The sequence below is a fragment of the Panthera leo genome, chromosome A2, assembly GCF_018350215.1.
Source record: "Panthera leo isolate Ple1 chromosome A2, P.leo_Ple1_pat1.1, whole genome shotgun sequence".
Taxonomy (NCBI): Eukaryota; Metazoa; Chordata; class Mammalia; order Carnivora; family Felidae; genus Panthera; species Panthera leo.
The window spans coordinates 17676499-17691192 of NC_056680.1; the positions used below are offsets into that span (position 1 = coordinate 17676499).

The 14694-nt window shown below is 57.5% G+C and overlaps 1 protein-coding gene across 7 annotated transcripts in view; it reads right to left on the bottom strand.

Moving 5' to 3' along the window:
• Positions 1-814: 814 nt before the first annotated feature.
• The window catches only part of LOC122214304 (cadherin EGF LAG seven-pass G-type receptor 3), a 36582-nt gene continuing 22702 nt past the window's right edge, over positions 815-14694 (bottom strand). For 2 of the 7 annotated variants that reach the window (XM_042929251.1, XM_042929250.1), the window contains exon 35: positions 11444-13406. In XM_042929251.1, coding sequence (XP_042785185.1) covers positions 13379-13406 — 28 coding nt within the window. In that variant the 3' untranslated portion in view covers positions 11444-13378. Of the gene's footprint in view, positions 1104-1340; positions 1478-1726; positions 1782-1971; positions 2149-2788; positions 2960-3340; positions 3437-3521; positions 3615-4524; positions 4595-4740; positions 4848-4936; positions 5033-5333; positions 5412-5545; positions 5660-6153; positions 6302-6385; positions 6469-6747; positions 6901-6979; positions 7145-7351; positions 7516-8071; positions 8183-8414; positions 8555-8634; positions 8794-9714; positions 9808-9904; positions 10308-10542; positions 10622-11443; positions 13407-14694 lie in introns of those variants that run through there. The other 5 variants (XM_042929256.1, XM_042929255.1, XM_042929253.1 and 2 more) reach the window with 5 other exon arrangements.

Below are 14694 nucleotides of genomic sequence, written 5' to 3' on the forward strand. Positions count from 1 at the left end.
GATAGGTCAGCCTCCGTCCGCTTGTCCAGCACAGAGCTGAGCACCTGGTCAGTTACCTGGGGGACAGCAGTGTTCATGTGCTTTTGAGCAGGTGGCTCGAGCCCAGCATTGCTGTCAGCATTTTGTGGCACTGACTCATTTAATATTCACTGAGCAACGCAGGAAGCGGGTATAATCGTCATTTTACTATACTGCCGAGACACAGGACCAGAAAGATTTTAGCCGCACCGCCCTGCCATCACTCAGAGCATCAGCTGGCCTAAAGGCCCACTGCTGCCCACTAGGGAACATGCCTAGATGCTGGCATTTTATGGTAGAAATGAGCACATTTCTTGGTTGACCATGACCTGCAGAGCCCAGGTGATGTAATGATTATGAACAGGCATTTTCCCAAGTAGACAATCCTGCACATTCTTCTAAACACAGACCAGCAGCACCTGTGAACACCATGCTTCCCCACCACCCCCCCCCCCCCGCCGGTTCACTCACACCCTCCGGGGGCTGCACCTCATTGGGATCATTCCTGAGAAGAAGCTCTGATTCCAACTATCTTCCAGATGAAGATATAGGTGCCAAGGGTTGAGAGCAGCTGGGTAACTTGGACCTGGGGTACCCCCACCCTGGGCCCCATAACTTTCCCTCTGGTGGCTGTCTGCTGTCTCACCTGACTCTGCCCTCCCCAAACCTTCCCCCCAACTTCTGACTCCAGTCCCCACTTTGGGGCATAAGAAAGGTCAGGAGCCAGGGCTGTAGATGGCTGCCCACCCCACCAAGCCCCCACCAAGCCCCCACCAAGGCACAGCAGAGCCTGGTGTTAGGCAAATAAATCTTTATTTCTGGGGCTAAAATCATACATATTCCCCCAACCCAGCCAGTGCCAGTCTGACTCCAGTGCCCCATCCCTGGCCTATAGCACTGAACTTGGAGTCCCAGAACCTCCATCCCTGAGTTGTGTGTATGTGTGTGTGTTTATACGGAGGGGACTCCTGGGGGACATCTGGAGGCAGCCCAGGGTTGGGGGGAGGGGTGTCGTTCTCACAAGTTACAACATTCAGAGGGGAGCAGTCTCAGGCAGGGTGGCAGCATGGTCAGAGTTTGGTCATCTGAGGAGGCAGAGGAGGGGAGGCTCTGGTCAGTTTCCAAAGGACACATATCAGCCCCTTCCCCCAGGACAGCAACCCCTGCTCCCAGGAGCAGCTTCAGCTAAAGGCAGGAAGGGGCAGCAATGGGTCCACCAGGGACAGATCCATCCAGGAAGGGTGAACTTCCTGAAGCTGGGGGTCAGGGTAGGGACAACCAGTAGACAGACAAAAAGCTCAGCAAGACAGAGGCCAGCTCACCAAAACAGGGCTGGCAGGGCTGGACCTCGGGTGTTGGAGGGCAAAGAGGACAGCGTCGTGGACAGAGGCAAAGAGATGCTGCTTAGTGATTGATGCATCGAAGAAGTGCCCAGCCTCAAGCTGGGCAACCACAGGGGCTGTAGGCAAGGAATAGGTCTCCCCTGACTCATAGAACCACCAGGAACCCCAACCCCAGTCCCCCGAATACCCTGACCCATTTCGTCCCTGACCTCTACCCCTGAGGCTACATCTAAACCTCCAGTCACTCTTGATCCTTGACCCCTGCCCCCTCAAGACACCTCTGACCTCCAGTTTCAGAGACCTTAACTCCTTGGCTGGAAGAGCCCACTCCCCTCCCAGACCGCTCATGTCCCCATCCCACGCACTGTGGCAGGCGGCCATGTACACCTCCACCTCGATCTCTCGGAAGTCACGGAAAATCTGCAGCAGAAAAGGGGGCCAGACTCAGAGGGAGCCTTGTGGGTCCCGAAGAGGGAGGCTGGGGTGGGAGGGAGTTTTGAGGGGGAGCTCAGAGGGCTCTTGGATCTAGTTATAGGGTCAGGAGGCTTGAGGGGGCCTTGTCCTCTCCCAGGGCTCTTCTTAGGGGTGTCCCCAGCCCCCAGCCCCTTACATTCTTCAGGCTCTTGAGGCACACAGTGTCCACAAAAGAGAGGGCTCCCAGATCCAGGACGAGGCTGTGGAAGTGTGGCTGAGGCAGGCCCAGGGCTTTCAGTGTGGTCACATCTGGGGCCTTAGCACCTTCTTGACCGCTGGCTGCCATATCTTCTAGCTCATTCCCTGTGCTCACCTGCTGGCAAACCAGACACACTGCAAAGGCTGCCCATGAAGGGGTGATGTCAAGGAGCACACAGACATACAAGGACACATAGGGTCAGATGTGGGAGCATGCACGTAAACACCCACATATATTGGGACATTCAGGGGACACTGGAGAACCAGGATGTGGGGAGTCTCTTGTATGCAAAGGCAAGAGGGACACATGAGGAAACACAGGAGAGGACGCCCAGACTCAGGAGCACATACAGACTTGCATATACTGCTCTGTTACCTCCTGCACCCAGGCTTACTAGGGAGGCTTAAGAAGGGAGGGCGCTGGGCAATTGTAGCCTACCCTCAGTCAGCCAGGGCGGAGCAGGGAGGGGGCCCAGGGACACATGTGCAAACGCAGACACCCTGGCATACCATCTGGGTCTCTAGTTGAGCCTGGCATCCCTTTTGATCCCATATTTTCCCCCCCACTCCCAATCCTTTCCCTTTACCCATGAGCACAGACTGTGGGGTCTTGTGAACTCTACAAATTCAAGGTCTTCCGATGGCAGACAAGAGAGCCACAAGCAGAATCTATGGCAGATCACTAGACCTCTCCCCATAGGGCATCTGATCCATCACCCACCCCCCTGCCACTGGCACAACCACTTAAAACCCACAGCTGGTAGGTCCGTGGCCTTCCTCTCAGGACATGCATGGGCACCCCCATCTCTGCAGCTCATGGCTGACCCCTCTCCCTCGGCCTTGGAGTCCTCCATGTTGTTGCTCTCCATGTCTCTGGTGCTGGAGTTGACTTCGATAGAAACAGAAGTGTCCTTGGAGGTGGCAGTCTAGGTCAGGGGAAGAGAGGGGCCGTAAAAAGCTGTCCCAGCTGTCACCTGACAGCCAAGCCAGGCAAGTCTGGTACCACCCCCAGGCTTTGGGCAGGTAGGCAGGCCAGGAACTGAAGCTTGGGACCCAGGGCTGCCAGACTGAAGGTGGTGGGGTTCTGACCAGCTCCAGGAACAGCCAGATTGGAAAAGGATCGTGGTGGTTGTTACTGTGTAACGCTTGTTACTGGCTTAGGATGTGGGAGAAAACAAAACTCCACCCAGAGCACTGACCCACCAGGGGAGCAAAGCAGGGGTCCTGGGGGCATCAAGGAGAAGAGGGGAATGAATGAGGTTAAGAAGTCAGGAGGCCAGGAGTCCCTGGCTCAGAGAGGCCCCTGCCTGTTTCTGGAGCTTCTTCAGTCGCTTCAGCTTTTGCTCCTGCTTCTTGACCAGCTTCTTCTTCCGGGAGATGAGGTGGTCAACATCCACACCGCACTAGAGAGAAATGTCAGAAGGGATGCAGACATTCTGGGGAGGTAAGGGACCCTATGACACTCACCCTGGGGACCCCAGGCCTCACCCTCTGCTTCAGTGCGTCGCTGTAGAGCTCAGCATTAGCAAAGTACATGGTGGCTGAGGAGCGGAAGATCTTCACGCCTGGGACCTCCCTGGCCTAGGGATGGGTCAGGGTTGGGGGTGGCTGAGCCCTCTGCTCTCCTGGTTGTATCTTGCTCTCCTGCTTTCCTCTCCTGTATGGCCCAAGGGCCCCCCATCACCAAGCCCCTGCCCTCCCAGACCTTGGGCCACAGGTTTGGCTACATAACCCTAACACCTCGTCCTGCTCCCTACCCCTCACCCCCACCACCCAGACCCTCAGCCAAGCCCGTCAAAGCTTCCTCCAGGGCACCCTGAACCTTCCCTTCCCATCTCCCCTCCCTTCTGTTAAAACCCAGGCTAGGCTCTTAGGCCTCCTCTTGGGTCTCCACCCCCCACTCTGTGGTCTGTTTTCTGCATGTACACAGAGACACCCTCCCCAGCTCCCATTCCACCCAGGACACAGTCCAGGTCTCTGCTCAGCACTTGGGCCTGCACAATGTGCCCCCACCTCCCTTTCCATCCAGCTGAGCTGCTCCCCCTCCTGACCACTCCTCCCTCTGCCTGATTATACTGTACTCAGACTCCAAGTCTCCAAGTCAGCAGGAATGGGCTTGTTTTATTCCACTGCCCCTACTATTAAGCATGAAACTTCTCAGGAGGTAAACGAATGATAGAGATGTAGGAACTCTGCTGATCAGATCACAAACAGCCTCTCCTTCACCCTGGTGTCCCAGGCTCCTGCCCCAGAGCTGCTCCACAGGATAAGACAGACCCCTCCCCTCAGGCTCCCATGGCCCCTGTATCCACTCCTCCTCTGTCCCCTCCTAGCTCTGAGGAGGGTGGCAGACTAGAACTCCTCCCCTGAAGCTCCAAGGACCAAAGCACCCTCAATCCCCAGGGTCTTTGCCAGGTGCAGACAAGACTAACAAAGGCCCATTCAGCCTCTGTCCCACCCCCAGGCCTCCTGCTCAGCCCCTGCCACCCACCTCTGAGTACTCAGCCACATCTCGGTAAATATCCGTGTCTGGCACCTGCCCCAAGACAGAGTAGCGGGGCCTGTGAAGGAGACCATGTGAGGAAGGGGCAGCGAGGGGGTACGAGGGAGCCTGGGTGACCCCCGAGATGCAGGAAGGCGGTGGGGAGAAAGTGTGGGCCTCGCTCCCTCACGAGCTGGGATGGGGGGACCCAGAGGGGAGACTCACAGCTGCGTACGGAACACCACAAGCAGCAGGGAGAAGACCACTGCAACGGCCAGGCCAAGGTCCAGGTTCAGCAGGATGGTGGCCACAAAGGTCACCAGCCAGATGAGCTAAAAGCAGAAGGGCAGCGGTCAACAGGCTCTAGAGGGGGCCCTGCTGTAGGTCCCCACCCCCACCCATGGGCTCACAGGCCTCTCACCAGATCCACTCGATTTGCCTTCCAGAGGGAACATATGTCGGTGAACTGCTTCAACATGCCCTTCAGGTTCACGATAATGACGGCTGCCAGGACTGCCTGGGTGAGGGGAGTGTCACCAGGGACTTCCGAGAGGCGCCCAGGTGCTGACAACCCTGACCACCCGGGCATGAGCCCCGCACGACGCTAGCCGCCACCTGCCCCCTGAACTGAACAACTTGGACCTCACCCGGAAGGGTTCCAATCCCTGATCCTTAACTCCAAATCCCACCCCAAAGAGCTCAACCTTGAAAAACAGGGCATGAGCTTGTGTCCCTGCCCCTCACCTAGGACCTGACTGATCTGAGCCCCTGGCCTGGCCAGGTCCCTCAAGCCTGGCTGTGGGGAGGAGGCGGCTCACCTTGGGCAGGTCTTGGAAGAGTTCCCCAAGTTTGACGATGATAATGAGGATGAAGAGGGAGGAGACAGCCCCAGCCACCTGCAGGGTGGGAGTGAGCAGGGGGGTGGGGTGGGGTGGAGGGTAGGGGAGCAGGGTGCAGGGAGGAGCGGGCAGGACCGCCCAGCCAGAGCGGTGTGCGTGCGCACAGATGCACACCCGCACCCGGAGCCCACCTGCGTGTTGCCCCCGGTGCTCTCCTGTACCAGGCTGCGGGACATGGAGCAGCTCACAGGGAAGCACCGGAAGAAGCCCCCGACGAGGTTACTGAGGCCGAGAGCCACCAGCTCCTGGTGGAGGGAAGTGCGGGTGTGTCATGTCTGGTCACCGTACCACTGTATCTAGGCCCAGGTGTCCCCAGCCTCCATCCTCATTCAACAGCCTCCAGACTTGGCTACTGTCCCGAATGCCCTGGCTACTGTCCCAGCCCCCTGCGTGGCCCCAGCACATTTGTTTGCTGTTTCTTTTCTTTCTTTTTAATGTTTATTTATTTTTGAGAGACAGAGACAGAGCATGGGCGGGGGAGGGGCAGAGAGAGAAACACAGAATCTGAAGCAGGCTCCAGGCTGTCAGCACAGAGCCCAACATGGGGCTCAAACCCACAAACCGTGTGATCATGACCTGAGCCAAACTCGGATGCTTAACCGACCGACCGATCCACCCAGGCGCCCCTTGTTTGCTATTTCCCCCTGTCCCACCCGCTATACCACACACCGCCCCACCCCCACCCCCCAGGCCCTGGCATCTCTGTTTACCCAGCTGCCCCCATATCCTGCCGCCAGACCTGGTTGCTGTCCACCCGGTAGCCGTGCCTCAGGGCGAAGATCTTCCCCAGTGAGATGGCAATGGCGAAACCAACCACGGCGATGGTGAAGGCGTAGCCCACAAGACTGGCGAACAGCTGGGGGCTGGGGGCCACTGGGGGCACCAGCCTGCAAAGGGCATCTGTGAGGCCAAAGGAGGGTGCTGGTCCTGGCCGCCCACCCCTCCCTAACCCGACAGGGGCCAGAGCTCACCCTGCAGGAATGTTGCCCACGACATCCACCCCAAATCTGTGCTTCAGACCCACGCCATAGGAGATGCCTGTGGCTCCGATGAGCTGGGGGGAGAGGACAGTCAGAGTGTGGAGAAACCACTTTGGCAGGGAAGAAGGGGGCCTGAAGCAAAGCCTTCAGGAGATGGGGAGAAGTGGACGACCGGGTAAGGTGCTGTTTGGGGACTGGAAGGCACCAACATGGGACCTTTCTGCTGTGGTTCCAGCCACTCCCCAGGAACTCTCCCTGGTGCCCACTCTGGCTGGTCTTTAAATCCCCGAGGGTACCTGCTGGCAGGGACATATCCTCCCTTGCCCTTCCCCCCTGCCCCGAAGAATCCGAACCGTGAGCAGTTCCCCAGGGAGCGGCAGGGGCAGATGTCGCTGCAGTTTGTCATTCAGCAGTTTCACCAGCACCAGCACCACTCCTGCCACCAATGCGGTGACCACAGTGCCAACCACGCTCTGGGGCAGCTTCCAGCAGACCTCCAGAACTGTCTGAGGGGAGGCAGGGTCACAGCCAGCACTCCAGATGGTGGAGCACACCCTACACGTCCCTCCTCCCACCCTCACTCACATAGATGAGGGACAGCGGCCCAGAGCGGCTGCTCAGTTGGAGGCCAAACACATACTTGAGCTGCGAGATGAAGACCTGTATGGACGCGGCTGTGGTATAGCCGCGGACCAGAGGCTCTGACAGGTAGGTGACCACGAAGCCGAAGTGGACCAGGCCCAGCCCCACCTGTGGGGTGGCCAAGGACAGTCAGGGAAGACAAAGGCCCTCAGGGCAGTTAGAGCACAGCCCGGGGCAGGTGGGATCCAAGGGGCATGAGTGAACAGCAATAGTGAGAAGGGCAGCGATGGTCAGACAGGGGAAATGGCAGGTGAGGGTGGGGATGGGGTTGGCAGCAGTGGGGGTCGGAAACACATACTCCTGACTGCTCCGCACCTGGAAGAGGCCGACCAGGACACTGAGTGTGGCGGTCAGTTGCACCCGGGCAGCGTCTCTGGCCTCCTCATCGACTGTAGCATTCTCAGCCTGCAGGAAGTCCTCATCCGGGGCCAGGGATTCCGTCACACTGCCCACCATTACAGACATGACAGCAAAGGTACCTGCAGGGACAGGTCAGGGCAGGTCTGAAGGGGAGAGGGCACTGCCCTAACCAGGAGCCCTGTCCTTAAGGCAGAGGCCAGGAGACATTCAGCTCTAGACAAGTATCTTCAGACTATGCCATACAAACAGAGGCAATGCTGGTGGTCATGTATGAACCCAGAGCTCAGGGGCTCTTGAGGGTGGCTAGAAACGTTGGCCCTGCATCGTCTGCCCTGTTCCACTCATGTCCATCGGCTCAGAATCATTCCCCTCGTGGAAGGTGAAATGAGGAAAGAGGGACGGCCTGTCTCAGGCTAGTCAGGCCTCTGCCAAGTTCTGGGCCCCTTGCAATGCCTCACACACATCCTCCCGGAGCCAGGAGCTATCCTGAATCTGTGGCCCCACAGTCAGAGGCCTAGTCCTGCCTGGGAATGACCTTGGGCCAGTCTCCCAGTAGCCCAACACCAATGCTGTCCCCTTCCCTAAGTTCCCTTGCCCTCCTCAGCCTGCCCTCATCCTGTCCTCCATGGGGGAACGTGGACATCCTCCTGCAAGGCTGAGGCTGGCTCCACTCACCCACGGAGATGTGCCGGGAAGTGCCAAACAGAAAGTAGATGAACACAGGATAGAAAGAGCTGTAGAGGCCAAACACGGGGGGCAGTCCAGCAAGGAGGGCATAGGCCAGGCCTGGAGGCGAAATGGTAGCAATGTAGGCTTGGAAGGCTGGGCCTTGAAAAGGATGAGGGCATCCCAGCCCTAGGTCATGGTCCATAGTTCCAGGGGCAGGGCTCAAAGCTTCAGATGGGGGTGGGGGGGTGGGTGGGCACAAGACCACAGGGCTTCCGGGCCAGGGCCTTGAAGGGCTGCAGATCACCCCCCAAAGACTGAGGGTACAGCCTCTGGGTCAGGTATGGCTCACCCTGTGGTAGCTGCATAATGGCCACACTCAGGCCAGCCAACAGGTCACCTAGGAGCCAGTCACGCACGGGATACCGGGGTAGCCACGCCAAAACTGGGAGGTGTTGGAGGAGAAGGGCTCGGGCCCGAGTGTAGGAGCACCTGAGGACACAATGGTAGGCATTGGGAACACAGTCTACCTAAGTCCTGTCGGTGCCCCCAGCCCCCAACCTCAGCCTTACTGAAACCAGGTTCGCCACTGGTGGGTCTCGGTGGCTGAGGTCAAGCAGCCCAGTTCCTCCAGCTGTTCCTGATTCAGCAGTGGCCGTTCCACGTAGTAGTTTCGCTTCCTCAGCTCCATGGCCTGCGTCACAGGCAACAGTGCCTCTGTGTCCCTCTGACTGGGGTGGCGAGACCAGAGTCATAGTGAGTTTAACCCTGGTCCAACCTCCCTCACACTTCCACCTGGAGTCAGAGAATCATCCTCAAGATCTAGGTAGGTCCAGCTCCCAGCTGGCCCCACGCCCTGCCAGTGGCAATCCCTGAACTTTGTCTAGCACAAGTCTCTCACTGGGCCAAAGTTCCCTACAAAAACACATCAGGATGAATACAATCCATACCTCCAACCCAGGGACAGCTGTGAGCGCTCTACCAGGTCCAGGTCCCAGGCTGACTGGTCCCCAGGTCCCCTCCAGCCCATCCCCCAGCCAATCCCCGTTTAGTCTCTGAGTCCTTATCCAGCTGCTCCATGAGCTCCGTGCTGGCCATCTGAGAGCACACGCAAGGAAGGGATCCAGCAACCAGGGTTCCGGCTCTTCAGGCAGGCTGCTCTTTAGAGGGGCTCCCCTCTAAGGGAAGGAAGGTGCTGAGGCTAAGATTGCCCCTGGGCCTCCAGCCCCAGGGTCCAGGTTGTGGACAAACTCAGGCTTAATCTCACAAAGCCAGGGAATGGTTCTCACCGGGAGAAAGGGGTCTCACCTGGAAAGGCAAGCTCCCACTCAAAGTGGGAAGATCCCCCCCCTCAAGAACTCCTGTTCCCAGGTGAGATCTCACGTAGGGGAAAGCTCTCAACTGACAGGAAAGTTTTCATCAGCCAGGTATGTCCTGTCTTGGGAGAATCTCTTATCTACCCAGGCTCCCACTTGAAGCGGGAGGTGGATCTCCTCTAGGAATAGGAGATCTGGAGGCGAGGGAATTCTTAAGGGGGCGGGGGGGGGGGGGGGTAGCTCATACTGAGAAGGAAGCTTTCTCAGTGGGGAAAGTGTTCACCTACCAGTAAAGTCCTCATGTGGAAGGTACTCTCACCTAAGAGAAGCTCTTACCTGGGGGAGGCTCCCACCTGGAATGGGTGAAAGCTTTCACCTGAGAATAGATCTCCGCTGCGCAGGAATCTTCCCTGAGGGGAAACTCCCCTGCTGGGAAAATTTTCAGGAAAGTTCTGATCTGTGAGCTCTGACCTAGGGGTAGGATCCCACCGGAGGGGTAGGAACTCTCCTGGGAAGAGCCTCTAACCTGGATGTCCTGCTTGGAGAAGGGAGTAGAGTGCGCACAAGGAAGATCCTCAGAGACTCTTGGCACCGCAGTCTCACAGAGATCTTTGAACCCCCTTGCCCCTCCTCCGTGAGTCACGCAGGTCTTCTTAAAGCGCTCCCCACCACCCATCAGAGCGCGTGTTTGGAGGGCGGGGCCTAGATCATTGGCCCCTCCCTCTGGGAGGGCACCGCAGCCCTTCCAGCCGTATCCCAGTATCCGGGATCAGTTGTACAGCTAGGTGGGTTTAGGACACCGTTATGGACTCGGTGCAACGACCTCCCGCCCCAACGCGCCCATCGGCGCACCTCCTGGGCCGGGTCTCCGCCACACTCAGCCGCCTCCCGCGGCCCGAAGCCAGCTCGCGGGCGGCGTTCGAGTGGCTTCCCGCACAGTCCTCAGGAGAGAGGGTCGCGCCAGTTCCCGCCCCCATCCGTCGCTTCAGGGGATAGCTGCCTGCAGAAAATCGGCAAAGCGGCAAACAGAGGCGTTGCAGGCAGATGCCTGCTCCGGACTTGGCGGTACGCCTTCGGAGCTAACCCAAGCCGGCTTCTGCACCGAGACCACGCGGCGGCTCGCGGACACAGACACGAGGAACCAGGGCCACGCCCTGCACTCACCCCAACGCTTCCGACAGCCCCATGGCCAGCGGGCTGTCAATTGCCGGCTGCTGCAGGAACTGGGGCTGGAGGCCGCTGAGGCTCGGGAGGCGGGGCCGGGATGAGGACCTCCGGCACTCTCCGAGGGGCCAATCCCCGGATAGGACAGGGAAGGCTTGGACGAATCAGAGTGGTCGGGCGGGGCCTAAGTGACACGCTTTAGGCTGGGCGAGCCCCAAGGCGGAAGATTTAACCCCTTCCTCCCCTGCGGCCTGGTTAGTACTGCCGCTCCTGGCTCACTTTTAACCTCCTGTCTAAACCTGATAGAACTGCAGAACTGGGACTAAAGACCTGCGCGGAGCTGGCCATAGCCGCGGCCCCAGGTCCCTGAGTACGACAAAGGCGAATACCAAGTCTTGGCTTCTCGCGGAAGGACCCCACGGGATGGGGCGAGAAACCCGCCAATGGGCTGCCTGCGGGCGCTACTGATGGCCAGAGCCATAGCTCTCCTTGGGGTATCAGGTCTCTGCGGGCGCCACCTTCAGTCTCTCCTCTTAAGATCAGGCAATGTCTGACACCGAAGGTGCCCTAGGCTGCCCTTCAACTCTGGACACCCAGACCCAGAATGAGACTGAGAGTTTCCCTTCCTCTATACAGAGCACAGCCTGGCATCTCGGTTTCTGTCCAAAGATTTCTGCCTGAGCAGAGAAGGAACGCGATGTCCCAGCCAGCTCCAAGTCCTAGAGGCTGGTGGGGGTCAGTGCTGTTAATGGGCTGAGGGGTTAGCAAGGGCAGTTCTTAGGGTTGATTGGGCCCCTAGCCAGGGCAAATTCGAGGTTACAATTGCACACCCTGAAGACCAAGTCATCATGCTGCCACCTTGAGAGAGAGGAGTTTCCCTGGCACCTTACTCCCAGCACCTGTGCTCGTACTTCAGGCCCCAATCACAAGGCGCCAGGCCAGAATTAAGGGTGAAAGAGATGGGAACCTGGTCCAAATGTCAGACGAAATGTGCTAAAAATAACTGAATATTGAGGGGGGTGCAGAGCTCAGATTTCTCCCAAAGGTCAACCTGGCCTGAATCATTCATAGCCTCCTTCCTACCCTACACCCCCACCCCCAAACAGAAAGAGGCAACAACCATTTTCTATAGAAGTTTATTCCCAAAACAGAGCGCGGCTTCACGGAACAATTTACACAGACAGGGAAAGGGCCACTGGGCTGGAGCAGGGGACCCCCACCGAGGGACATCTATAGAACCTAGGACATAGCAAGGATGACCCCCTCTCCCCACAGTGGGCCCCTTAACCCTTCAAGGGCTGGGGTCATTCTGCTGGGTAAGGAGAGCTGGGGTCCTGGCTGGCGGATTTGGCACCAGTCAGTGAAGAAGAACTTTTAATCTCCTTGGAAACTGCCTCCCAAGAGTATGTGCGGGGAAGGGGCAGGGGGGTGTCTGCACAGAACCCCCTACAACCCTGCACAACCCATTGTTCGTAGCGGTAAAAGGATGCCCGCTCTGGAGGATTTCTGGGTCTGCTGTTCAACAGGGGGCTCAGGGCTGGCCTTTGGCCTGGGAGAGGTAGAGGCTAGAAACTCCTCAAGATGGCCAGGTCCAGGGTCCTCAAGCCCCTCTCCCATCTTCTCTATCTTTCACTTGTAAACAAAGGGGGGGAAAACACATTCTCAACTGTAAACAAAGTGTAAAAGTTCAAAGTTTTCAGTTGTAAACAAACTTGTAAAATGTTTGAAATCTTGACCTGTAAACAAAGTAACAAAATCTAAAAGTCCCCAGTTCTGGACATCAGACAAAGTAATAAAAGAGAGTTTTGTGAACAGGGTCCTAACAGTCATTTTTCCCTATAGGAGAAAATAGAGTAGGATGGAACTAGTTACTGCAGCCCAGGTGCCAAGGGCCAGGGAGGGTCCTGTAAACATGGGAGGCAGTGGCACCTACATTCTGTGTCTTCAATTCCCTTGTTTTTGCTCCCCTTGCCCCCACTCCTACCCTACCCCTCGGAAGAAATTCTAGCACAGGGCAGGGTCAGGGCATCGAATGGCACCATGGACAACTTTTGCTCATAGCAGGGGTAGGGGCTGGCAAATGACCCCCTAGTCCACCCTCTGCAGGAATGTCTGAACAGAGGCCTGAGCCCCTCCCCAGGAGAGAAAGGGAAGCCTTGCTCTGTAAACATGACATCTGCTGCTCCACCAGCACCCCACAGCATCAGTCCTAGGTCATAAGGCAGTAAGTGGCAGGGACTCCACATAATAAACACACACATCCACGGGGAGGGGCAGCGTGAGCAAGCCCTGTGAGGAGATCAGAGGACCCCCGTTTCCAAGACCAACCCCTTGTCCCTGAAGTTTGGCCCTTGGGGCATCCAAGAAAAAGCAAAGATCAGCTCTGTACTTTGGGCCCTAACAATATTCAGATCAATGGGTGGGAGGCTACTTGCCCTCCCTGTCTGAATCCGCCCCAGTAAGATGAGAGGAAAGAGCATATGGTTTGCCAGGGACCCAAATGGGGCCAAACTCTACCCTCTGTCCCCTTCCCCTCCCAGCCCAGCCTCAGAACCCCAGGAGACAGAAAAGCTGAAAAATAACATAAGCATATCTCTCTGGTTACAAAGGTACAAAACGTATAAAAGTCCTCCTTTCAGTTCTTCCCCCTGCACCTGTTACACGCATGGCGGGATTTGCTCACAGAGAGAGCAAGGAGCCTCAGCACTGCAGCAACAGGGAGAGCTGGGGGGTGGGCAGGAGGCTGCCTGGGGATCAGCCCCTGACTCCCGGAGTCTCTTCTGTTAGCTCTAATCTTCCATTGCCCTCAGCCATTCCTGGTCCGTGAGTCTGCCCCTCAGGAGTGCCCCTCGCTTCTGGGAACTCTGCAGAGTTGAATGCGGTAGTCAGAGGTGGTTGCTGAGAGAATTCAGTCAGGGGGCTCTGGGCTTCCACCACAGCCTGGGCCCCCGCCAACTTCCCTCAACCCCATCACCTTTGCCTCTCAGTCCCCAGCCCCCTTACACCCATTTCAGGGTTCTCAAGCCCCTTTACCCCTTCTGCACCCCAAGACTCATCAGCAAGGCCCCGCGGCCTCCTGTCTTCTCTCTAGGCATTCAGCGAGCACCTACTATGTACAAATACTACATTAAGCACTTGACAGATTTTCGTCTCAAAAAATCTCCACATCTCAGAAAGTTTGTCACTACAGACACATTTTACAGATATGGAAACAGAGACTCGGAGAAGTCAAGTGTGATTCCCGAACCCAAACCCCTGCTCAGCCCCCCAGGCCCACCCCCGACCCCCACCAGTCAGACCCCAAAGTTGGGCTGCAGTTGGGTCCAGGCAATACTCATAGCTCTCCCTCAACCCTCCCCCAGCACCCTTCCAGAGTCCCTGGCACCAGGCCCCAAGTTCCCTGCTCCTCCTTCCTTTCTCTTCCTCGGACTCTGCCTGGGTTCTATTGGCCTCCTGTCCCACACCTGGGGTCCCCTTCTCCCCAAAGCCTCCTTTCGCCCTGCGGCCCTCCACAGAGCCTGACCTAGCTGTTCCTCCTTCTCAAAACTCAACTCTCCTCCTCTTGGTTTCCAAAGCCTCGCAGCCCTTGTTTCCTCCCCACTCCTCTGGCTCCTGTGTATCCAGCTGCTTCCCAGGTACGACTGCTTTTCCCTACCCCACAGATGCCCCACTGGCACCTGAAACGCACCAGGTCCCAGCTCAGTTCCTACGTGCTCCACCTCACAGTGCCCACAGGCACGAGGAACCTAACATTGACTAAATCAATCGATCAGTCAATGGATAAATGACTTACTTTCAAAGTTAGCTCTTCAGCCTGGAATATAAGATGCCCATATCCTGGCACCACTTCTGGCCCCTCCTTATCCCATACCACCTCCTGAACAAAGCCTCTCAGGCAATGACTCTTCCTCTCCTCCTTGCCCCTTCCACATACCAGGTTACCTCCTACTGCCAAGCCTTGGCACCTGCTCTCACCCCCTCCTCTCGTTCAAGCCCTTCGGAAGGCACCTATCTCTCTTCCTTCGCCCAGGAGGTACAGGGGAGGGTGGCTGGCACCAATCATACACCCTGCAAGTTCCGGCTAATCACACCACCATTCCCCGCCAGATTTCTGCCCCCAGCCCATGGCACCCTGGCTGTGCTAAGCCAGGG